Genomic DNA, 25661 nt, shown 5'->3' on the forward strand with positions numbered 1-25661 from the left:
TCCTCTATCCACGCTAACACCTTACCCCCAACTCCGAGCACCCTAACCTTTTGCAGCAACCTTTTGTGAGGCACCTTATCAGACGTCTTCTGGAAATCCAAAAACACCACATCCACCGGTTCCCCTCTGTCTAACGCGCTAGTCACATCCTCGTAGAAATCCAATAAATTTGTCGAACACGACTTCCCCTTCACGAATCTGTACTGCGACTGCTTGATCAAACCGTTCTTTTCTAGGTGCCTTGCTATCTCTTCTTTGACGATGGATTCTAGCATTTTTCCAACTACAGACGTTAAACTAACCAGCCTATAATTCCCTGCCTTTTGTCTGCTACCCTTTTTAAACAGCAGCGTAACATTAGCCGTTTTCCAATCTTCCGGCACTTCCCCAGAGTCCTGCAAATTTTGATAAATAATTACAAAGGCATCCGCAATCACCTCTGCCATTTCTTTCAGAACCCTGGGATGCATTCCATCCGGTCCTGGGGACTTGTCTACCTTCAGTCCCGTTAGTCTATCAAGCACTACCTCTCTAGTGACAGTAATTGCATTAAGGACCTCATCTCCTACCATCCTTCTATCTTTAATATCCGGCAAGCTATTTGTGTCCTCCTCCGTGAAGACTGACACAAAAAACTTACTTAAAGCCTCTGCCATTTCCTCGTCACCCACCACTAAACCCCCCCCTCATCCTCCAAGGGTCCAACATTCACTCTAGCCAGTCTCCTCCTCTTTATATATTTGTAAAAACTTTTACTATCATTCTTTATATTTAGAGCTAGTTTAGCTTCATACTCTATCTTCCCTTTCTTTATCGCTTTCTTAGTCATTCTTTGTTGTTTTTTAAATCTTTCCTAGTCTTCTAATCGCCCACTATTTTTAGCTGCTCTGAACACATTAGCTTCTAATTTAATATTCTCCTTTATGTCCTTCGATAGCCACAGCTGGTTATCTCTTCTCTTACGGTCCTTCTTTACCATCGGAATATATTTCTGCTGAGTACCGAAAAAGATCTCCTTAAAAATCCTCCACTGTTCCTCAGCCATCCGACCAACCAATCTGCGCCCCCAATCTACATTCACCAATTCCGCCCTCATCTCATCATACTCCCCTCTGTAATAGAGTACACAGGTTTGGGACCCTACTTTCTCATCCTCCATCTGCATCAGAAATTCAACATACTATGATCACTTGTTCCAAGAGGATCCCTCACAAGAAGATCCCTAATTCTACCTGCCTCGTTACATAGTACCAGATCTAAGATAGCTCGCTCCCTTGTGGGTTCTGTTACATACTGTTCAAGGAAACTATCCCGACAGCATTCCAAGAACTCTTCCTCAAGCCCACTGCGTCCGACTTGGGTCATCCAATCAATATGCAGATTAAAATCCCCCATAATTATTGCCGTTCTGTTTCTGCACACGTCAATTATTTGTTTGTTTATAGCCCGCCCCACCTCAAAGTTATTATTTGGGGGCCTACAGACCACACCCACCAGTGTCTTTCTCCCCTTACTATTCCTTATCTCCACCCACAACGATTCCACGTTTTACCCTTTGGAGTCTGTATCTTCTCTCACTATTGCCCTGATATTATCTTTTAGTAACTGAGATACCCCACCTCCTTTTCCCTCCCGTCTATCCTTCCTAACACCTGATACCCCAGGATATTCAGTTCCCAGTCCCTGTCATCCTGCAACCATGTTTCCGTAATGGCCACTAGATCATACCCATTTGTGCTGATTTGCGCCATCAGCTCATTCATTTTGTTCCGAATGCTTCGTGCATTCAGCTGAAGTGTCTTTATACCAGCCTTTATCTGGACCTTATTTGTAGAAACACTACTAACCTCTCTCGTGCCCCCTACTCCTTTTTTAATTAGCGGCACATCCTCAACATTAACCTGCACACGTACCCTCTCCTTTACTTTAGATTTTGTAATTTCCCCCACCCCTGCACGCCCGCCCACCACCACCACCACCAATGAGGTAGTATAATGTTGGTCACCACACCTGTACAGTGTTCCAGTTGGTAACTGTTTCAGTATCAACATCATGAATTTTCACAGGAACAATATCATTTAACACACTTTCTGGAAGTCTATAATTAGCCTACAAGTGAAGCAGTCCTTAACTGCATGCAGCAAGTACTGGACAATATTCAGGCTTGGGCTGTAAGTGGCAAGTAACATTGCACCACACAAGTGCCAGGCAATGATCACCTTGAAAATAGACGATCTAAGCACCTCCCATTTATATCGCTAAATCCTCCACTGTCAACATTCTGAGGGTTACTGTTGAGCAAAAAATGAACTGGAGTAGTTATAAAAATACAATGGCTACAACTAGAGGTTAGAGACTGGAAATTCCATGGTGAGTAACTCACCTCCTGATTCCTCAAAGTCTGTCCACCATCTACAAGGCCCAAGTCAGGAATATAATGTATGATTTCTCCTTATGTGGATGAGACCTAATGCTCAATGCATTCTATACCCGTTTTGAGCAAGAGGTCAGTGAGAGCATGCCCTCCACCCTGGAAGCCCTGAATGAACTCATATCTGGGGTCACTTTTTAAGATGTCAGAGCAGCTTTCTCAAAGGTCAACCCACAGAAAGTGACTGGCCTAGATGTGGAACCCAAATGAGCACTCAGATCCTGTGCGGATCAGCTGGCGGTATTCGCAGACATCTTCAACCTCTCTTTACAACAATCTGAAATCCCTATCTACTTCAAGAAAACAACATTCATCCTGGTACCTAAGAAAAGCCAAACAGCGTGCCTTAATGACTCATCCAGTGGCTCTGACATACATTGTTATGAAGTGTCTCAAAAGGTTAGTAATGGCATGAATCAGTTCCAGCCTCCTGGACTGCCTGGATCCACTACAGTTTGCTACCGCTGCAGCCAGTCTACAGCAAATGGCATCTACCTGGCCCAGCACTCAATCCTGGAATACCTAGATAACAAAGACGCCTAAGTCAGACTCCTATTTATGGACTGCAGCTCGGCCTTCAACACCATTTATTCTGAGGAAACTCATCTCCAAATTCAGTGGCCTGGGCCTCGGCTCCTCCCTCTGCGACTGGACACTGTACTTCCTAACTCACAGACTACAATCAGTAAGTGTAGGCAACAACACCTCCACCTTGATCATCTTCAACACTGGTGCCCCACAAGGCTGTGTCCTCAGCCCCCTATACTCCTTGTACACCTATTACTGTGGGCAAATTCCCCTTCAACTTGATTTTCAAGTTTGCTGATGACACCACCATAGTGGGTCGGATTCAAACAATGACGAGACAGAGTGCAGGAATGAGTTAAAAGAATCTGGTGTACTGGTGCAGCAACTATAATCTCTCCCTCAATGTCAACGAAACAATGGCAATTGTCATCGACTTCAGGAAATGTAGGCAGGGGCATGTTCCCCTTTACATCAATGGGGACGTAGTGAAAAGGGTCAAGAGCTTCAAGTTTTTAGTGTCCAGATCACCAACAACCTGTCCTGGTCCCTCCATGCTGACACTTAAGCCTATCAACACCTCTACTTTCTCAAAAGACTAAGGAAATTTGGCATGTCAGTTACGATTCACACCCAAAGTTTACAGATGCACCATAGAAAGCATTCTTTCTGACTTTATCAGAGCTTGGTATGTCTTCTGCTCTACCCAAGACCACAAGAAACTATAGAAGGTCGTGAATGTAGCCCAGTCTAATGTGCAAACCAGCCTCCCATCCACTGATTCTATCTACACTTCCTGCTGCTTCAGCAAAGCAGCCAGCATAATTAAGGACCCCAAGCACCCCAGATATTCTCTATTCTACCTTCTTCCATCGGGGGAAAAGGGTACAAAAGCCTGAGGTTACCTGCCAACCAACTCAAGGACAACTTCTTCCCTGTTGCTGTCAGACTTTTGAATGGATCTGCTTTGCATTAAGTTGACCTTTCTAGCTATGACTGTATCACTACATTCTGCACTCTCTCAGTGCCTTCTCTATGAACAGCATGGTCTATATAGCATACAAAAAACAATACTTTTCATTGTATGCTAATACATGTGACAATAATAAATTAAATCAACAACATTCAAAATGCTTGACACTATCCATGACAAAGCAGCTTTGGGTGGTACATCATCCACAAATATTCACTCCCTCCCAGCAGTGTATACCATCAACAAGATGCACTGCAGCAACTCACCAAAGGTCCTTCAACAGTACTTTCCAAACCCATAACTTCTATTATCTAGATGCATGGGAATAGCACCACCTGTAAGTTACCCTCCAAACCACACATCCACCTCACTTGGAACTATATTATCTTCCCTTCACTGTCACTGGATTAAAATTCTGGATCTCCCTTCTTAACATATCTGAGTGTTCCTACCACACACAGACTGTAATAGTTCGAGAAGGCTGCTCACTACAACCTTCTCGGGGCCAATTAGGGATGGACAGTATATGCTGGCCTAGCCAGCAACACCCATATCCCATGAATGAATAGATTAAAAAAAGGAAATTCTTCCATCTTAGTTCAATTTAAGAGAATTGTTATACTATTTTATGAACCTCCTGTACAGTTTTTTTGTTATTTCTTATGGAGTGCACAAGTACAAATTAAAATGATCCAACCATTGAACTATGAAAATGGAAGTTGTATGCTGTATAGGATTGTGACCTGTAAGGAGTTGAGAAACGTGTAATCAGAGAATGTGGTTAGAATCATAGAATGGTTGCAGCATAGAAGGAGGCTATTTAACTTGTCCATGCCGATTCACTCACTGCAAGAATAAATTACCCAATGTTACTCGCTTGTGTTTTTGCGATTTCCCTGTAAATTTTTCGTTTTCAGGTAATGATCCAATTCCTTTTTCAATATCATGATTGATTCTGCCTCCATTGTGTTGAAATGGTACATTCCAGATCCTAACCACATACTGTGATTTTTTTTTTAAAGATTTTCCATATATTGCTACTTTTGTCAATTACTTTAAATCTGTACCCTGTGGTTCCCGATACCAATCAGAACAATTTGTTTATATTTACTCAGTCGTGTTGTTACAATCCCAATTGGACAGGAGGGTCCTAGAATGGAGCCCAGGCTGTAACATTTTGCGTTTCTTTTAGAAAACGTGATGAAATAGTCAGAGGACTGCCAATTAGCTTTGAATAAGAAACAAAACATTTGCTAAACGTGAGAAGTTTGAATATAGTATAATACCCCTCTGTTTGCCTCCTATTCATGTGTCGATCAAGCAGGCACCCACCACTCTATGAAAGATTTTCCCCACACGTCGCCCCTAAACTTCTCCCCCTCACTTGAACCTGTGACCTCTTATAGTTGACCTTTTCATCCTGGGGAAAAAGCCTCTGATTATCCACCTTATCAAAACCCTCATTATTTTGTAGACCTTTATCAGGTCTCAACCTCCATCTTTCCAGTGAAAACAATCCGAGTTTATCCAACCTCTCCTCACACCTAAAATCCTCCAAAGTAGGCATCATGCTGGTAAATCTTCTCTGCACCCTTTTCAATGCATCCACATCCTTCTGGTAGTGTGGCGACCAGAATTGCACACAATATTCCAAATATGGTCTAATCAAAGTTCCGCACAACTGTAGCGTAACTTTTATATTCATTGCCCTGGCTGATCAAGGCAAACGTGTTGTATGCTGCCTTGACCATCTTATCCACCTATGTTACCACTTTTCAGCGATCTGTGGACCTGTATGTCTAAGCCCTCTGTATGTCAATGCTCCTATGGGTTCTGCCATATAATTTGCACCTGAATTTGATCTTCCAGAGTGCATCACCTCGCATTTATTCTGATTAAACTCTGTCTGCCATTTCTTTGCCCAAGTCTGCAATCTATCTATATCCTGCTGTATCCATAGACAATCATGGTCACTATCTGCAACATTGCCTACATGTTCCCCTGGTGTAATTATTCATATATATCAACATATAACAACCAGAAGGTGGTGAATGTTGGAAACACTGTCACAAACTTCTAAATTGTTCCAAATTATGAGTTGAGTCTCCCACCGTCCCACTTCACTCTTGAGCTGTTTCTGGCAGGTATATGAGTAGAAAAGCAGTTGGGGGCATGTCACCAAAAGAAAAAAATGCCAGAAAATTTCAGCAGATCTAGTAGCATCTGTAAGGAGAGAAAAGAGCTGATGTTTTGAGTCCAGATGACCTTTCATCAAAGTCCGGCCATGTCATGCTTTGTCACTCCTTTTGCACTTCCTTCCCATTTTGAGTGCTTGGTCCCAGAGGTGAGGAATGAACTCCCCACATATGGACGAAGTATGAAAAGAAGTTTCAAATGAGTGAATTGCATGCTCCATTGGATACTGGAGTGAACATTAGGCTCAGGCAACAACATTTAAGGGGATGTGGACAAGGCTTGGTAGTGGAGGGAATGATCATTCTGCACTTTAAGTGTGGGGATTTCAATTGGAAACAATTAAACTAAAAAGGCATTTTGACATTTTATTGGCAGATTAGAGTCTTCCTGTACCCCAAAAACTATATCAGGCCTTCAAACTCTGTCAGTGCAAAACTCCACCTCCACGTTTGTAGGATTTCTTGGCACAGGCCAGAGAGCTGGCCTCTTTTACTTACATAAATCCAAGACTTGGAGGTTGTTCTGGATTGGGAATACATCTGTGTGGCAGGTTCATTTGACCATGACTATAATAGGTTTTATTAATTTCCAAATTGGTGAAGCCTGTGTTTATTTGTTAGTTCCATCATTAGCATAAATAATTGCATCACTTGTACATACTGTGATTAAAATGATGTGCAATTGTTCTATCATCTGCCTCTCCAAAGTAAAGAACTTATCAAGAACATTTCATTACATTTGCAGCTGTAATCTGAAGTTGTTTCAGTCTAACTAATTACTTAACAACGTTAACAAGTTGTAATGAAGCAAATGTAATTAACTTGTACTGTAGTACATGATTTCCTGCGCTCTGAAGATGAAAATTTTTTAAGAACACAGTTTATGAACCCACTTTGAGAGTTTCTAGTTATTTTGTGTTGGCAGTTATCACAGTGCTTTACTCATTTATACAGTGAAGTATGGTAGTATATCAAATAATACAGCACACATTAAACTACACCAGGTTCTTTGTTCATGGCAAATATGATATTTTTAAAGGACCTTCAACTTCCAGGACAGCTAAGTCAACTTGCTGCGCTAATATATGGAAGATGGCCAGACGTAAACTGTAATAAGGAATAAAACATTTATTTTAATGTTGAGTCGTCAGTGAGGTTAGAAAAATTAAGATCTGCAAGAAAATATTACATATAAATTGAAAAGAACTTAAGACCCATTAAATTTCTTAGGAAGTTCCTTTCAAACACTGTCATCTTGTCAAAACTAGAACAAAATTCATCCATTTCTACTCAGCAGGTGAAATTTTGAAGTCCTAAACTGCACAAACAGTGAGTAAAATAATGAAGCTATAACATGTATTTAACTAAGGAAAATAATTAATGAATGTATAAGAGTATTTCAGGAGGGCATTTAGCAGTCATGTCTCTGCCTACTCATTAAAAGAGCTGCTGTTTAATCTCACTCCCTTGCTTTTGCCCCATAATCCTAAAGGTTTTTCTATTTTAGGTAGTAAACCAATCCTCTTTTGCAAGTAATCAAATCTACTTCCGCCACCCTGTCAAGCAATGCATTCGGGAGGATTAAGACCAAAAATGTAGATGATAAATTTGTCTAAACTCATGTAAAGGGGAAGCATGTTGCCCTTTGATCTGTAATATCCTCAAAATTATGGTGAGTTGTCCTCCATGTTTTTGTATCTTTAATTATCATTTATATACAATGGCTTATCACAGACGATGTGGAAACATACATTTTGTATAGAATTTTCACCTACATCCCCCCCCGCCCCCCCCAACCACTATCTGGCATTGTGAATTTTGTTTCTGATGATGAGTTCTCAGAGCCTCTATTAATATTTGTGATGTAGTGGCTGCTATGATCGGATTGGATAGAACAATAAGGGGATATATCTTAATCATAAACATTAGCAAAAGACTAACTTTCAGTCTGGGTTTCAAAATGGCAAAAACACTTCAAGTTCAAGGTGTTCTCTGTACAATTATACTTTTATTTTGGATGAGTATGTGGTGCAAGGTTCATACGTGAATTTGGATATTTCCAAAATATTTCACTAACTTTCACTTATCAGTTGTCTAAGATTTACAAAAGAAAACTTGATATAGGGCCAAAATCCATCCCATTTTCTTATGAACATCAAACCAGTTCAAAGAGACATAATAGTTATAGTGATGCCAGTCGAAGAGTGGCAGAAAAGATTCTTGGGGGCTGACTGACTTACTGTGACAGGTTGTTTGTCTTGCTGCTCACAGAATGCATTGCTTGAAATGGTGGTGGAAGTAGATTTGATAACCTTCCACTTTGCGTTGACCAGCATGGACAATAAGTTGTCTGTAACATTTCTTGAACAATCCACTGAGCTACGGTCAGACAACTCTCTCTTAAGTGACAACATAGCAATGAATGAATTCTTCCCCTTTTAATGATAAATGATCTTTCCAGAAAATGGAGGCGGTTTTAAATTCGTCACAGTGCTTTCCAGGCTATGATTTCCCATCATAATTTTGAAAAAAACTGAGTTGGTTTTCCCTTGTGTGTAATCAGCTTGGGTAGTTTACACGTGTATCACATCAAAAAGATGCAGCTGCTCATGTTTTTCCAATCCATGAATGTTTGCATGCCCTAGTCAGATTCCAAACATTGGGTCATGCGTGGAAAATCCTCAAGGCAGTGCCGCCACAGCTGCAGGCTTGGGCAGCCTGTGGCTGAAATTCTGACCATTGATATTTGAGCCTTGTGATTGTCCAGGTCAGATATGTCATTATAAAAAGTTAACTGCCTGTGGAGTCTTTCAACCTGCTCCGAAGAATTGGACTTGATTGGATTGAATTAGATTTGAAAAATAAAAAAATCATAGAATGGATCATCAAATCTTGCAGCCTCTGTTGTGATTGTGGAGAAGACACTTGCACCAGTTTTTGTCTTTTGTCCCTCATCCCTACTCACCCTGCTTCTGCCTTATTGCAATAACTATGCTATCCTGCACCAGCTACAGTAGTAGGTGCAAGCCCAGCCATGGGAACCTTCTTTCCTTCAGAGGTTGAGGACGATTTATTTATTATTGTCACAAGTAGGCTTACATTAACATTGCAATGAATTTAATGTGAAAATCCCCTAGTCGCCACACTAATCTAACCAACTCATCTTTTGGACTGTGGGAGGAAGCCAGAGTGCCCGGAGGAAACCCATGCAGACATGGGGAGAACGTGCAGACTCCACACAAACAGTGACCCAAGCAGGGAATCGAACCCGGGTCCCTGGCACTGTGAGACAGCAGTGCTAACTGCTGTGCCACCATGCCACCCATGGTGGCACAGCGGTTAGCCTTTTCAGCGAAAAACTGTAATGGAATACAAAATGAACTCATCCCAGGGTCATTAGTACAATTCTGGCTTGAAAATGACTTGAATTTATGTTGCACCTATAACGTAGTGAAACATCCCAAGGTTTTGCACCACAATCAGATAAGAATCGACACAGCCAATGAAGGAAGTATTAAAACATGTGATCAAATGCTTGATCAGAGAGACAGGTTTTATGAAATGTCTTAAGAAATGTGTTGTAAGTGGGTTAATCCTAAACTTTGGGCCTCACAGCTGAAAACCACATCACCATTGGTAGGGCAAATGAAGTTCGGGATGCACAAGACGTCAGAACTTCACAGTTCTTGGGAGTTATAGAGCTTCTTCCTTGTGTTGCTTGCCAATTTCATTTAATTTTGAAAATGGTTTCCTCATTTTAATAACCTTAACATCCTCTGCCATCCACAAAATGCTACATAAATATATATACTTAAATGGAAATCAACCAAATAAGTTGATATTGGGTCCATATGTTTGGTCAACGAATAAGATTCAAGCAGGTTATTTGGGGTGGAGAGACAGTGATTTAGCTAGAGAAGCTGGAGCTTGGGGACTTAGGTGACTGAAAACATAGCTATCAGTGGTCGGAAGAAAAGAGAAGTTGGGTATATAAAAGAACAATGTCAAAGAAATGGATTGTTTTGAGGGTGAGGATGGTATTCTGACAACACATAGACTGGAGCAGTTCAAGAGTTTAAATTATGTATTAGTGTCACAAGTAAAGTTTTCATTAACACTGCAATGAAGTTCCTGTAAAATTCCCCTAGCTGCCACAGTCTGATGCCTGTTTGGGTCAATGCACCTAACCAGCCCGTCTTTCAGAACATGGGAGGAAACTGGAGCACCCGGAGAAATCCATGTAGACACGGGGCGAACATACAGACTCCACACAGACAGTGACCCAAGCTGGGAATCGAACCCGGGTCCCTGGCATTGTGAAGCAGCTGTGCTACCCTGCCATTCCTTTATTAACACTGCAATGAAGTTATTGTGAAAATCCCCTAGTCATCATACTCTGCCTGTTGGGTACACTGAGGGAAAATTTAGCATGGCCAATGCACCTAACCAGCACGTCTGGAGGAAACCCTTGCGGACATGGGGAAAAACTCCACACAGTCACTCAAGCCAGGTGCTGTGAGGTAGCACAGTGGTTAGCACTACTGCTTCACAGCTCCGGGGTCCTGGGTTCGATTCCTGGCTCGGGTCACTGTCTGTGTTGAGTTTGCACATTCTCCTCGTGTCTGCATGGGTCTCCTCTGGGTATTCCGGTTTCCTCCTACAGTCCAGTGATGTGCAGGTGAGGTTGATTGGCCATGCTATGAAATTGCCCCTCAGTGTCCGAGGGATTAGTGGGTATAATATGTAGGGATATGGGGGTAGGGCCTGGCTGGGATTGTGTTTGGTGCAGACTCGATGGGCCAAAGGGCCTCTTTCTGCACTGTAGGGTTCTATGATTCTATGAACCACTGTGCCACCATGCCACGATGTGGAGATGCCGGCGTTGGACTGGGGTAAACATAGTAAGAAGTCTCACAACACCTGGTTAAAGTCCAACAAGTTTATTTGATATTAAACCCACAAGCTTTTGGGGTTTGCCCCTTTGTCAGGTGAGTGAAGAGTTCTAGTCTCAAACAGAGCATATAAAGGCACACACAGTTTACAGAATACTGATTAGAATGTGAGTCTTTACAGCTAATCAATTCTTAAAGGTGCGGACAATGTGAGTGGAGATAGCATTAAGCAAAGATTAAAGAGAGGCCTGTTGTCCCCAGACAGGACAGTAAGTGAGATGTTCTGCACACACAAAGATGGCCTCAACCGGTATCTTGGGTTCATGTCACACTATCTGTGACCCCCATGACTTGCCTGGGCTTGCAACATCTCACTTACTGTCCTATCTCCACTCTCATTGTCCGCACCTTTAAAAATTGATTAGCTGTAAAGACTCACATTCTAATTAGTATTCTGTAAACTGTGTGTGCCTTTATATGCTTTGTTTGAGACCAGAACCCTCCACTCACCTGACAAAGGGGCAAACCCTGAAAGCTTGTAGGTTTACTACCAAACACTTTTTGGATTTTAACCACCATGCCACCCCAGATCACCACCACCTCAAGCACAAATAAAGATTGGCAATAAATGCTGGCCTAGCATGCAATACCTGCATCCCATGGATTAAATTTTAAAAATTGTTTCTGATTACTGTCACCATGTATCACCAACTCTGGACTCATGTCACATCCTTCTAATGTCTAATAGCTCAATTGACAGAGTGTGAGCTCATCAGATGTCACACTGCCTCCTCAGCCATTTCTTCCGCTTCCTGATTGAGGGGTGAGTGACTGGCATTGGGAGCTGGCAGTGAGAGACGAAAGGAGTTAATGAGATCTAGCTCTTTACATTGTGGGAGCACACTCTGATGCAAGCCGTTGCTCTTTAACCAAAGCCACACTGGTCTTATCGTGCAACTCCACCTCACACTCCCTCTCATGCCAACATCCCATTGTGCTCATTGAACTAACTGCATTGCCTCTAACAGTACAAAATGCCTCTACAACCACCGTTAGTACCTTTTACAGATGATTCACTATTTCATGCCAAGCAGGCACCCTGGCCATCTGCATTTGTACTGACATGCGGAATGGAAAAAGAAAAGGCATATAAGACATCAGTTTTGAATGGTCTCACATGTTTGTGTGCTCACATTCATGTTCTCTATTTCATCAATGACTAATGTTGATTGGGATGGGAGGGGATGGCAAAATATATCTAGACAAGTGCAGGGTAGCCTTGTGTTTGTTCCTGTGAAGCCCAGATGGCATGCAATGCTGCCAACCACTATCCTGTTGCCTTACATCCTGAGCCACTCTGTTACACAATAAGGTTGTGCAGCTGTGAAGGTCCAGGTCAAAGCGTATCCTGAGAGATGGTCAGAACACAGGTTAGTGGAAGGTAGAGGACTGAGGTATTAGACCATGCGGTGAGAAAGAGTAGAATGGTCCCTGCAAGAAGGATATTTACCTTGTCCAGGGTGTCCAGAATAAAGGATCGCAGTTTCACATTAATAGTAAGATCACCCAGGACTGAGACTTAAAGGAGCCTGTGCCAATGGAAGGTCTGGATTGATTGCTACTCAGTAGGAAGTCTCAGAACATCAGGTTAAAGTCCAACAGATTTATTTGGCAGCAAAAGCCACTAGCTTTCAGAGCGCTGCCCCTTCGTCAGGTAAGTGGGAGTTCTGTTCACAAACAGCGTATAAAGACACAAACTCAATTTACAAAATAATGGTTGGAATGCGAGTCCTTACAGGTAATCAAATCTTAAAGTTTCAGACAATGTGAGTGGAGAGAGCATTAAGCACAGGTTAAAGAAATAGAATCATAAAAATCATAGAAACCCTACAGTGCAGAAAGAGGCCATCTGGCCCATCAAGTCTGCACCGACCACAATCCCACCCAGGCCCTTCCCCCATATTCCAACACATTTACCCGCTAATCCCTCTAATTTACACATCTCAGGCCACTAAGGGGCAATTTTAGCATGGCCAATCAACCTAACCCACACATCTCTGGACTGTGGGAGGAAACTGGAGTACCTGGAGGAAACCCTCGCAGACACGAGGAGAATGTGCAGACTCCACACAGACAGTGACCCAAGCTGGGAATTGAACCCAGGTCCTTGGAGCTGTGAAGCAACAGTGCTAACCACTGTGCGCTTGTCTCCAGACAGAACGGTTAGTGAGATTTTCCATGCCCAGGCAAGTCGTGGGGGTTTCAGAGAGTGTGACATGAACCCAAGATCCCGGTTGAGGCCGTCCCCATGTGTGGATCTTGGCTATCAGTGTCTGCTCAGCAACTCTGCGTTGTGTGTCGTGAAGGCCGCCTTGGATAATGCTTACCCGAAGATCAGAGGCCGAATGCCCGTGACCGCTGAAGTGTTCCCTGACAGGAAGAGAACACTCTCTTGCCTGGTGATTATCGACTGGTGTTCATTCATCCATTGTCATAGCGCCTGCATGGTCTCCCCAATATACCAACTCTCGGGACATCCTTTCCTGCAACGTATCAGGTAGACAGCGTTGGCCAAATTGCAAGAATATGTACCATCTACCAGGTGGATGGTGTTCTCACGTGAGATCATGGCATCCATGTCGATGATCCAGCATGTCTCAGTAGTTTGCTGCGTACAGTTACTTCCCCGGAGCGGAGAAGCTACGACTTCTTCTCCAGAGTCTTCAACATGTCATTGATGAAGACGAACATCTCGCCAAGGCCATCCCCATACCCCCCACTTCTTGCCTTCAAACAACTGCATAACCTCAAACAGACCATTGTCCGCAGCAAACTACCCAGCCTTCAGGAGAATAGTGACCACAACACCACACAACCCTGCCACAGCAACCTCTAAGACGTACCGGATCATCGACAAGGATGCCATCATCTCGCGTGAGAACACCATCCACCAGGTACACGGTACATACGCTTGCAACTTGGCCAATGTTGTCTACCTGATATACTGCAGGAAAGGATGTCCCGAGGCATGGTACGTTGGAGAGACCATGCAGATGCTACGACAACGAATGAATGAACACCGCTCGACAGTCACCAGGCAAGAATGTTCTCTTCCTGTTGGGGAACACTTCAGCGGTCATAGGCATTCAGCCTCTGATCTTCGGGTAAGCGTTCTCCAAGGAAGCCTTCACGACACACGACAACACAGAGTCGCTGAGCAGAGACTGATAGCCATGTTCTGCACGCATGAGGAAGGCCTCAACCGGGATCTTGGGTTCATGTCACACGTATCTGTCACCTTCACGACTTGCCTGGGCTTGCAAAATCTCACTAACTGTCCTGTCTGGAGACAATACACATCTCTTTAACTTGTGCTAAACACTCTCGTCACTCACATTGTCTGTATCTTTGAGACTTGATTACCTGTAAAGACTCGCATTCCAACCATTATTTTGTAAATTGAGTTTGTCTTTATATGCCCTGTTTGCGAACAGAGCTCCCACTTACCCGACGAAGGCGCAGCAGTCCGAAAGCTGTGGCGTTTGCTACCAAATAAACCTGTTGGACTTTAACCTGGTGTTGTGAGACTTCATACTGTTTTTACCTCAGTCCAACACCGACATCTCCACATCCTGATTGCTACAACAATCCATAGTGCAGGTGAGGAACTCTCCATGAGTGAACTTCAGATAATCTTTAAAACTTTTCAGCATGATAAAGGTCATAGGCATTCGCTATGGGCAAGTGGTAATAGGATGTCAGGAATACAATCTTCCTTGATCATTTTGCATGCAAGGGAAGTCTCAAAGCCAGATGGCATTCTCACTGCCCTTCCCTGGTTCTGCTTGAAAGAGTTCTCTGCAAGGTCTTTTCTCAGTTAGGAGCAGGTGTGAGGGTGACAGGAGTGAAACCCTGCCAAGGTAAGTTTTGATATTACTTCCAAATTTTTGTGCATAAGGATGTTGTGAGGACATGGGGAAAAATGTTATTTTTGTTAAAAGGAGCTCAAGATTGTGGGTGAACAGAGTGCTTTGCATGTTCTAATGTGAGCACTTAGTTCTGGGGTTCTATATAACAGCATAGTTTGGCATATGGAAAGGATCAGACCACCAACAGAACAGACATTAAGTCAATTGCAATTTAATTCAGCTGCCATAAATCAAGGCATACTAGAGCAAAACATAACTTCTGTTACCACAAAGGAGCTTGGTCCTGCCAACCAACAGAGGATGGAAAATCAAATAATAAAGGAAATGTATTGGCAGCATACTCTGCCTGGAATCTGTTAGCTGTCTGATTGTGATGGACCTCTCTGCTTGGTTGCAACTCTGGAATGCTTCAGCGGCATCACTCACCGTCACCGTCAGTGGAGACATCTTGATCCCCCATGTCTCCCTCAGCTAGGATGTATCCCCTTTGTAACACCGCCTTGCAGAGAGCAGAAGGGAACACTGGTGAGTTTTGGAGAGCCTATTTTCAGCAGGCCAAATATCTGAATCTCGTTTTAGGAAGTTATCGACTACTAAATCATGGACCTGTGGAAACGTGTGTGACATTGAACCTGTCAACAGTGACACTCTGCTAATGATGAACTGGCAAGATTAGCCAGACCCTCTGGGGAATATCTTTTGTCCTGAAGGAGTCAGCCCTGCAATTGCTAAGGTCTTTCAAAATGTTATGGCATTAAGGAGTGTTCAGAATGTAGGCATCCTGAGAGCTTCCTAGGAACTAAGCACAAACACACAGGATTAATGTTCCGTGATCACACACCAGCTGCACATTCGAATAGTGGAAATCTTTCCTGTGGATGAATGTGACTGGATCTTGCCTAGGGAGCTCTGCAGATCAAGTGTGCAGTCAGTGGACCATTGTGTTTTGCAGGGTTCACGCAAATGTAATGTTCTTGCAGCTTGGCTTTTGGGATCTAGGTGAGATTGAACAAATTGGTGTGCTCTCCTGAACGGAGCATTTGTCACCTCCAGGGTGCACCTGTATTTTGCTGAGAGGTGCCTCTGAGGTCCCCAGTGGAGCCCTGAAAGGAACCATGAACAAAGTAGTTGAAGGCAGCAGTGACCTTTAGTACCACCGGCATAGGATTATCTCCAAGTCTTTCAGAGGTGGTTCTTTTGGAGAAGCTACCAGATGTGAGCAACCATGTTCCAGGGCATTACCTATTGCTCATTTGTAAAAGGGTGCACCACCTGTGGTATACTTGATGAATGGTACAATGCCGCATTTGTCTCCACAGGTACATGATTGCCATCGTGCTGGTCCCGGCTGCCAGCATCCTAAATTCCTTGAGGTGCCGCTGTCTCTTGCTGCTCAGGCTTTTGCACTTCCTGGCCCTGTGCCAACCTGCACCAGTCCCTGCTCATCTGGATGAGAACCACAGGATTCTGTGGTTCTTATCCAGATGAGAATGGCAGGATTGCCTGAAGCATGCTCCATCAAGCCTCAGTAGATTTGTGAAACAGTTGCAGAAATTGAGCTAGTCGGCATATCCTTTTCTGATTTGTCTGTGTCTTGGAACCACCATGCCAGTGCTAAGCCCTGTACCTGTCTTCTGTCAAAATGTGGCAAAAATCACCCTCCCACTTTCAGGTGGTGGACATCCTGGAGGGACAGAGATCTTCCTCCATTTATACGTGATTGTACGTTGAGACGTTGTTCTTTGACTGGGGCGATGACAGTCATGCATGAGGATCCTTTTTCAGATATTATTTAGCTTGCCTCCATTGCCATCAGGACTTTATAGAGAGACTATTGCCTTTGCAGCATTGAAAGATTTGCCAGTGAGCTGTTGTGAGCGATGACCATTCACTTTGGAGGCATCCTTCTCCTTCCCTCCCTTATGTCTGCCTTTGACACCAGCAGATGGCAAATCGCATAGAATTGATGGCTGCTGCAGATTATGCTGGGACCTCTGTTATGAGATCCAAGATCACAGAGCAAACCTGTTGCTGTGTGGACGTCACCAGGGAGATGAGAATAAAACTAAACGTTGTTCTCATCAAATTGCCTCAATCATCAGCATGTCCTGTTAGTCAGCCAGTTGTGTTCACCTTGAACTCCACTCACCCACTCCTCCCACTTCAAAGGTGTGCACATGCAGGGCAGTTATGTTGCCAGGAAAAGCCTTGAAAAAAATGGTGTGTGTGACTTTCCAGACAGCTCCACCATCTTCTACTCTCCCCTGTCAGCTATCAACTGTCCCCATTCACCTTGATGCATCTAATTAACGATTCCTCTTCCCTCTGTTACCCTTCAATCTTCCTGCATATTCTTGCAGCAAATACCTTTGCCTTCTTTCCCTTCTGAGACCACCCATGCTCACTTTGACTCCTCCCGTTATTAGAGCCACCTGTTTTGTCAATCTGTGACCCCACTCCATTAGACCTTCAGCTGGGCAATTATCAGCGTGAATATGTCACCCTACCACTTTCTACTCCTGCCTCTCGCTATGATTGTTCCGCCTGCAGCCTGTACCCTCAGTTCAACCCAATGGGGTCATTGTAGATGACTGTCCATGCCGGGAAGCCCCCTTCCACACCTGACCACAAACCCAACAATCAAGCCTCTTCATTCAATCCCACGTCCCTGCACCCTTGCATTCCCTCGCAGCCTTCCTTCCTGCCCCAGACATTTTGCCTTCCTTCCCCAGACAGCTTAGCCTTATCTGCTGGGCTCTGCTTTCTTTGGTTGGGAACTTTGGGGAGTTTTTGTTTGAGCTGAGCTTCAGAGCAAATATAAACTGGTACTTTTGAACGTTGTAGTGCTTTTACAGATCATGTGGCTCTCTAGGTCAGAAGCTCTGAGTTCAAGTTCCACTCCAGGAGTTCTTGGCCACAAAAGGACTTCTCATGACATGGCCGAGAAGGTTGATAATCTGTTAATCCTTCCATGACATGCAGTAAGCACGAGCGAGATTCCTGGTCAGCCATTACTGGCAACATACTTTGCAGAACTACTATTAAAAGCACGAAGAGAAGTACGGTCTACACTGGAAGAAGGAGAAATGTTGTTACAAATTGGGATTAGGAGGTCTGGAATGTCACAACAAAGTTCCATCTCCCGTTGCAAATTTTATAATGCTTAGCTTACGGCTTCTCTGAGCCAACCAAGCATGACCAAATTCCGGCATCTTCTGAAGGGCACCTATATGTCAAAAATGAAGACAGAACATGTAGAGTCTGTCTTAGAATCCATAGAACCATAGAATCCCCAAAGTGCAGAGAGTGTCCATTTGGCCTATTGAGTCTGCACCGACTCTCCAAAAGAGCATCTTACCTGGGCCCACCCGCACTCTATCTCCACAACCCCACACATTTACCATGGCTAATCCACATAAGATGCACATCTTTGAACTGAGGGGAAGCTGGGACACCTGGAGGAAACCCATGCAGACATGGAGAGAAAGTACAAATTCCATACAGTCACCAAGGAATTGAACCCGGGTCTCTGGCAGTGTGAGGCTGCAGCGCTAACCACTGTGCCATCGTGCTGACACTGTCTCCCTCATTAATTTTGTATACGTTTAGGAATTGTCAATACCAAATGGGGGAAAATTGCCAATAATAAATGCTGTTTGCTTAAGAAAATGTAGTTTCTTTATTGGTAATGTTCTTCAACTTTTTTTGTACACAGAAAATGATGAATATAAGCCTCCTGTTTGGAAATCTTACCGTAAGTACCAATTTATTTTAATTAAAATTCCAATTGGAAGACTTAATGTGGACATGCATTGTTTGCAAAAGCAAGTTCCCCTGAACAGCCTCTTCATATTTCTGACATGCTTTCCCATTCCTCAAACTTTCAAGTTGTAAGGTAGCTCATTTGGTCTTTTGGTATCTACGCAGCTATGCCTAGGCAGAATATAGTTCTGGTTCCCATCCTATGCTTTTGTACTAAAGTGAAGAGAAAAAAGTAAATTTAAGTTTCTGACTGAAGTACTGTATTATAAAAACATTTATCAATTTCTGGGTGAACAAAGTGTCTTACAGTACTTTCAATAATTGTGTATAGATTATCTGAAGACTTCTGAAATCTTAAAGTCTTGGTAGCTCAATAGCTGTAGTGGTACAACATTCGATTTCCAACCAGAAGTTCACAAGTTCAAGTCACAGAGCTGCCTCTCACTGGAACTCACTTGCCTCAGTTGGGTGAGTTCTATGATTTATCAGCTAGGTCTTAATCAAAGTGCCACAAATGAATCAAGTGTACAAATATTTGGAGGAAGAATGTAACAATGTTACTACCCCAGCTTGAACTATATAGCCTTTTCATGTTTTCCTGATCATGGAAGAACACTAACCATGATATTGAGCCTTAAGTCCATCTTTCTTAATTTTACATGAAGAGGGGCGCATGATAATAAACTGAGTTCACGTGGTAGGTAAAGTGTGTGTTGAGGGAGAAGAAATAAATGCTGCATATAGTTAAATAGTAATTTCAAGGTGGTTGACTAGCACTGGACGTTTGTGTAATACAGATTTGGTCTGACCTGCACTTTGAAGTGAATTGAAGTAAAGCATCATAAATTGTTACAGCGCACAAGGAGACCATTCTGCCCATCTGGCTCTTCAAATGAGCAATTCACCTAGTGCCACACTCCACCTTTACCCATAGCTCTGCAGATTCTTCTTTTTTAAACAATCTAGTTCCCTCTTGAGTGCCTCGATTGAACCTGCCTCCTCCACCACCACACTCGTGCAGTGCATTTCAGACCCTAACCACTTGCTGAAAAAGCTTTTGTGCACGTAACTATTGCTTCATTTGCCAGTAACATTAAATCTGTACCCTCTTCAACCAGTCAGAACAGTTACTCCCAGATTTACTCTGTTCTGACTGCTCACAAATTTAAATACCTCTAACACATCTCCTCAGCCTGAATATGAAGGCAAAATACTGCAGATCCTGATCGCCTGATCTTAGCTGTGTTGCTGCGGGGAGAAGCCAAGGTATTTGAGATTAATGCAGCGAACCAATGAGAAAGGGAGATGCATTTGCAGGAGGAGTCATTCTATCAATACTCCAAAAAAAAGTCTGAAATGTAAGCAGTCATCCCCTTTGTATATCTTCAAAACAGGAGATAAAGAAAAGAAAAAATTCCATTAAATGCATTAATAACAGACTTGAGATTCTGAAATCCAAGAATCATAAATAAGGTTAGCTCAATATATTCATGTTGAGCATACCAAAGCATTTTTGCACCTAACTTATAATACAAATTGACTTGGGATTAAAGTTGCAAAGTGTATCTCCTAATTCCAGCAGCATCCACATGATTTTTTATTTATGTACAAATTGAAAAATTGGTATTTTCCTTCCATTGTGTAAAAGTATAGCTTTTTTTTCTATTGTTGTTATTTCCAAAACTATGTAATGCTAACAAGTAACAGGTTTCAAAATCCCACATATCATGCCTAAACTTGGTTGTAGGAAATGGACCATTTTGCCTATGGTGCCACTTGCATGTCATAGTCTCCTTCTGTAAAGATACTTGCTGCAGGTAACAGTCTGTAGCTGTTATATAGCTTTCTGAAGTGAAGAACAGAATGTTTATTTTCCAAATGCAAATATGATTGTGGTCTACTATTGGCTGAATCATGAGCTAACAGAATATCACAAGTTGAGAAGTGTCCTCGAAGCTATTTTGAAAGTATTGGTGAGAAATGTTCAAAGGCTGTGAAGCATAACTGGTGCTCAATGAGTAGAATTATTTTGTAAACAATTTTGTGTCAAATGTGTTAATCTAAGATGATAAGGATATACACCATTTCAGTTAGTGGAACTTTCTGACAGAAAGCGTTTTTGTTTTCCATTTAACACTATCTTTTGGATGACAGATGTAGTATGTACTAGATTCTGAATTTTCCATTTTGTTTAAATGGGCTCAATTAGCACTTTAGCTACATTAAAATAATAACATCCAGTTGAGAAAGTCAAGGCATGTATAAGATTGTGAACACAATGTCTAGAAAACGACTAAAACAAATCCACTTCCTCACCATTTCAAAGGACTGTAGGCTGGGACTTAAGTGCACTTCACTTAATTGATTAAGATCAGTCTTAAAACACAAACATTACTGCTGAAACGAGTGCTAGATTTTTGCAAGTAGAAGCAAGGTAGATGAGCCCTGTTGACTTCCACTGCAACCCATTTGAACATTATTTTGTTTTTGAAATTTGTTGATCTGTAAGGTTATCTTGTTTAGTTAATATTTTATTTTACCCTCCTTTTCTAAACTATTAACCATTACTAATTCTGTAAATCAGTTGTGTTTTAATTATAATTTAACTTTGGTTCTTCACTTCCCAGTGTATCAGTTACAACAGGAAGCTCCTAATCCAAGGAGGATTACGTGCACATGTGAGGTTGGTTTCATATTGACCCTGTATCTTTGTAAATTTTTTGCTGGATTTACAGTCAAGTGGTTTCTATCTTGTTCGTTTGTTTAAAATTACTTCAAATTATTCTTTAAGTACTTCAAAGCCAACAAAAATCTTAATACACGATAGCTTATAAAGATTGTTTTCAGGTTTGAAACAAATTCTGATTGGATGAAATATTCCTACATTTTGGCCCAGCTGTCAAATCAGATTCTTGTGATTGCAGGTCCATTGCTCAAATAAACACAGAATTTAAAGGAAAATTATAAATAAGGTGGTAATCTCAGAGGGTCTACATAGTTAATGGGATGGGAAAATTGACATTCTAGACAGAGAAATGTGTGGTAGTGTATTTTAGGAGAATGAATAGTAAAAGGAAGTATACCCTTAATGGTAATATGTTCAACAATGAATAAATGAATGTCTAGGCGTTCGGCCACATAAAATTTTAAAGATGACACTACAGGTAATAAAGGACATATGTGGTTCAGGGTTTTATATATGAGAGCATTTTTTTTTATTTGAGTGTTGACCATAAAATGATGTTTAATTTGTGCAATATATTGATTAGGCCACCATTGGAGTATTGTTTATTGTTCTTAATGCTCCTTTAAGGAAGATATCAGAGTTGTTAAAAGATATTGAACATTTTGGCTTTGCTCCAGGTATTTTCTCAATTTGTGCATCACAGATCCAATGTCAGGTGTTTACTTTTCATTGTCTCACATGTCTAGTTAAATGACAGGAGGATTGAGGAGTTACAGTTGTGAAATGTTTTGTTAAATGAACTGAACATTGAACTTTACTCAAGTCACTCCATTCACTATTCTAGTTATCTGAAAAAGGGACTGATAAAAGCAGTAAGAAAAATCTAAAATCAGTTGGCTTGCTTTAGTTGTCAACTGAACAGGGTGACATTTAGAATTAATCTTACTGCCGTTTAGTTTAATTAAGTATTACTCATTATGACACGAGAAATAAATGTGCCCCACTGTCCTCTTGGCAAGCTAAGTTTTTGCTTAGAATTTCCTGTACCTCTAACTGGCATATCTTTGCTGTTTTTATGTCTCCCTGAGCAGATCTTTGTGAACTGACTGTAGATTGTGTACTTAGGTCATTTTCTCCCTGAACTGTATAGAAAGCTTTAGATTTGATTTTTGATACATTCCTAGCTCTCAGTGCAATTTAGAGCTACAAATTTAATCTTCTACTCTCTCTTTCTCCCCTTTCCTTCTCCTTTCCAGTAAGATCTATTTGCAATATTTGCTTTCTACATATGGATAATAATGACAAAGTGATCTTTTATTCACCATTTCTTGTTAGTCTGAGAAGATGTAGCTAAAACTTTTCCTTAATATGCTTTCTGTTCTTCTGTTAATACTGCTCCCCAAAAGGTGTTGGATTTTTATCCCAGCAACAATGAATACTATATGCCAAAGTCAGGATGGTACCAGGGTGGGCGAGGAAGAAATGTTGGAGATTGGAAGGGATCTTGGAGGTGATCTCATGATCTTGCTGCTCTTGTCCTTCTAGGTAGCAGTGGTTGTAGGGCTGGGAGTTGTTGTTGACATAAGCCTGATGAGCTGTTGCAGTGAAGCTTTTGGGTGACACATTCTATAGCTACTGATAGTGGAGGGGTTGATATTATGCCCAGTAGAAGGGCACTGATCAAGCAGATCATTCTGTTTTGAATGGTGTCAGACATCTGAGTAATGTAGCTGTACCTAATGAGGAGGGTGATAAGTATTTCATTACACTTCTGAATTGAGTTTTGTAGATTGGAAGGAGTCTGAGGATCCAAGAGTTGAGTCATTGATAGTAGAAAAGTACGTTAAGTTTCTATTATAGTTCTAGTATGCTGAATAACATTAAAATGAAGATAATTTGTATGTTTTAATTCATCAGGAAAATTTATTTCAAGTTCTTATGTTGCAAACACACAATCCTTTTGGGCTTTCAGTAAGATATACCCTACAAAATAAATGTTTTTTTCCCATATAACAGTCCTCTCATTACACTATTAAAAATTGATAAATAGTTCTTTATAAGGAAAGCATAATTTAAGCGCCAAAATCAAATGTTTAACTTGTGTTAAAATATTTTTTCATAAGTCTTATGATTCCAGTATGTAATAATTAATAGTGTGCAGTTACAGGGCATTTTTGAAGATGTTATGAGAACAAGGTCTTTTTTAACTCCCATAGTTACTTAATGTTTGTATTGTGCTGAACCCTACAATTGAAGATCCTGAATTTGCTCATTATCAATGATGGAAGTTTTGTTTCAATGTCTTTTGGTTAAACAGGAAAGTTAGCCAGATTTTCTACTCCTGGTTAATATTAACATTGGGTGAGAAATGAATTGAATTTGAGCCCCTATGAATTAAAGTGTCTTGTACCTTGCCTTGTACATGAAGAATGGTCTGCTGATGAGTGGAAGGTTCTTGGCAGTATGACTCATTGCAATTATGGTAATCACAGGGTCACAGGGTCTTTTTGGTTCAGGGATGAGATGAAACAAAAAGTAAGTCATTTTAAGATGATCAGAAATGTGTGACAATTGTATAATCTGCTTGCAGAGTGCACATAGCTAAATTTAAAAAAAAGAAAATGGAACAAAGTTATTTGGCAAATAACATAACATCCCAAGCATCCAAACCAGTTAAGATTGAGATATATTGTACAAGTCATATACTATACCTCAAAAAACTATTCCACATCATAGTTATGTCTTGAGGTTCCCAGAAGTTTGAGATAATCAACCTTTTAAACTCAAATGCTGGTTTTCAAATATACTTCTCAAATCACACCATTAGCTGCGGATTGTTGCTCAGTACCTTGGCTAGTGCAGCAGTGAATAATGTGGCACTCGGATTTGTTTATATCATGAACATATAGTTCCTAAATCATATTGGAGTAATATAACATCTCCCTTTTAATTTGTTTGTGATATATCAATTCTAATCATTAACTTTTTCTTTGTTTTGACCTGAATCTTCTAAGTAGTACCAATGATTTCCACAGCTCAATGCTGCTTCACGTTTCTTATCGAATCTTTCTATCCCAGCTGTCACAGAAATGCACAGTGCATCATCCCTCTGGGAATTCCATCAGAGCAGGGTAAACAGGACACAGCCCCTTTTTATGGCACTAGCTGCTGTATTGTAAATTTGAAGGTCCATTCTTTGAATGTCAGTGAATTGATGAGTAAATTGGTAGATTGATAGGGTGGATGAGCGGACAGGTAGCTTAGCTGAGTCAGAAGGTTGTGTGTACTAGTCACTCCAGAAACTTGAGCACAAAAATCTAGGTGGTTACTCTAGTGCAGTACTGAGGGAAATGTTATATTACCGGGGGTGGTTTCTGGGAATAGAGGATTTCAGGGATAGCAGGATTGTCCATTTGAGGAATTGAGACTGGGGCTGTATTCTTTGGAGTTTGAGAAGAGTGCAAGGTGATCTCACTGAAGCATTCAAAATTCTGAGAAGGCTCAACAGGGTAGATACAGAAAGGAAGAATCCCATGTTTGGGGATGTCTAGAACCAGGGGATAAAGTCTCAGAATAAAAAGTAAGCCATTTAAGATTAAGATGAGGAGGAATTTCTTAACGGGAGGGTGGTAAATCTTTGGAATTCTCTTTCCAATGCAGCTGTGGAAGCTCAGTCTTTCATTATGTTCAAGGCAGAGATGATAAATGTCTAGATATTAAAATATCAAGGGATACAGGAATAGTGCTGCAAAATTACATTGAGGTAGAAGATCAGCCATGATCTTGTTGAATGGTGGAGCAGGCTTAAGGAGCTGAATGATGCTTCTATTTTTTGTGTTCCTGTGTCAGGAGTTGTCGGGTCAGGCCAGGAGGGCAGTAAGGTCAGACCAGGGAAGGGGTAGCTGAGTGGTTGGGGGTGGGGTGCAAGGGTGTTAGTTGTGGAGTTCACAAGAGTTTACTGTCCAGGTAAGTACACTGGAACAGTCCAAAGTCTCTAGCTCAAAATCAGAGACATTTTCTTGGGGAACAGGGAATCACCCATTGGAAGTTTAAACTTCCTAGAAAATTCTCATACAGATCTGCATGTCAGGACTCCCACACATCATGTCATGCGTTCGGTTTCTGATGATCTGGAGATCAGAAGATTTGACCCTTTATATCGAAATGAAAGAAGATTAACAATTGACTTTTATGTTTAAAGTGAACCACAGGAGTCTTGTTTTCATTTTCTCAAAAGCATTATTTATTCATTCTATTGCCAAGATGAA

At 41.6% G+C, this 25661-nt stretch overlaps 1 protein-coding gene across 3 annotated transcripts in view; it reads left to right on the forward strand.

Annotated features, from left to right (window-relative positions):
* The window catches only part of chn1 (chimerin 1), a 243940-nt gene that overhangs the window by 18957 nt on the left and 199322 nt on the right, over positions 1-25661 (forward strand). For 2 of the 3 annotated variants that reach the window (XM_080198952.1, XM_080198953.1), the window contains exons 3-4: positions 18661-18699; positions 21335-21390. In XM_080198952.1, the coding sequence (XP_080055078.1) occupies positions 18661-18699; positions 21335-21390 (95 nt within the window). The remainder of the gene's footprint in view (positions 1-18660; positions 18700-21334; positions 21391-25661) is intronic. The other variant, XM_080198954.1, reaches the window with a different exon arrangement.

This window comes from Carcharhinus amblyrhynchos, chromosome 11 (genome assembly GCF_965287045.1).
Source record: "Carcharhinus amblyrhynchos chromosome 11, sCarAmb.v2.hapA, whole genome shotgun sequence".
In the NCBI taxonomy this organism is placed as follows: Eukaryota; Metazoa; Chordata; class Chondrichthyes; order Carcharhiniformes; family Carcharhinidae; genus Carcharhinus; species Carcharhinus amblyrhynchos.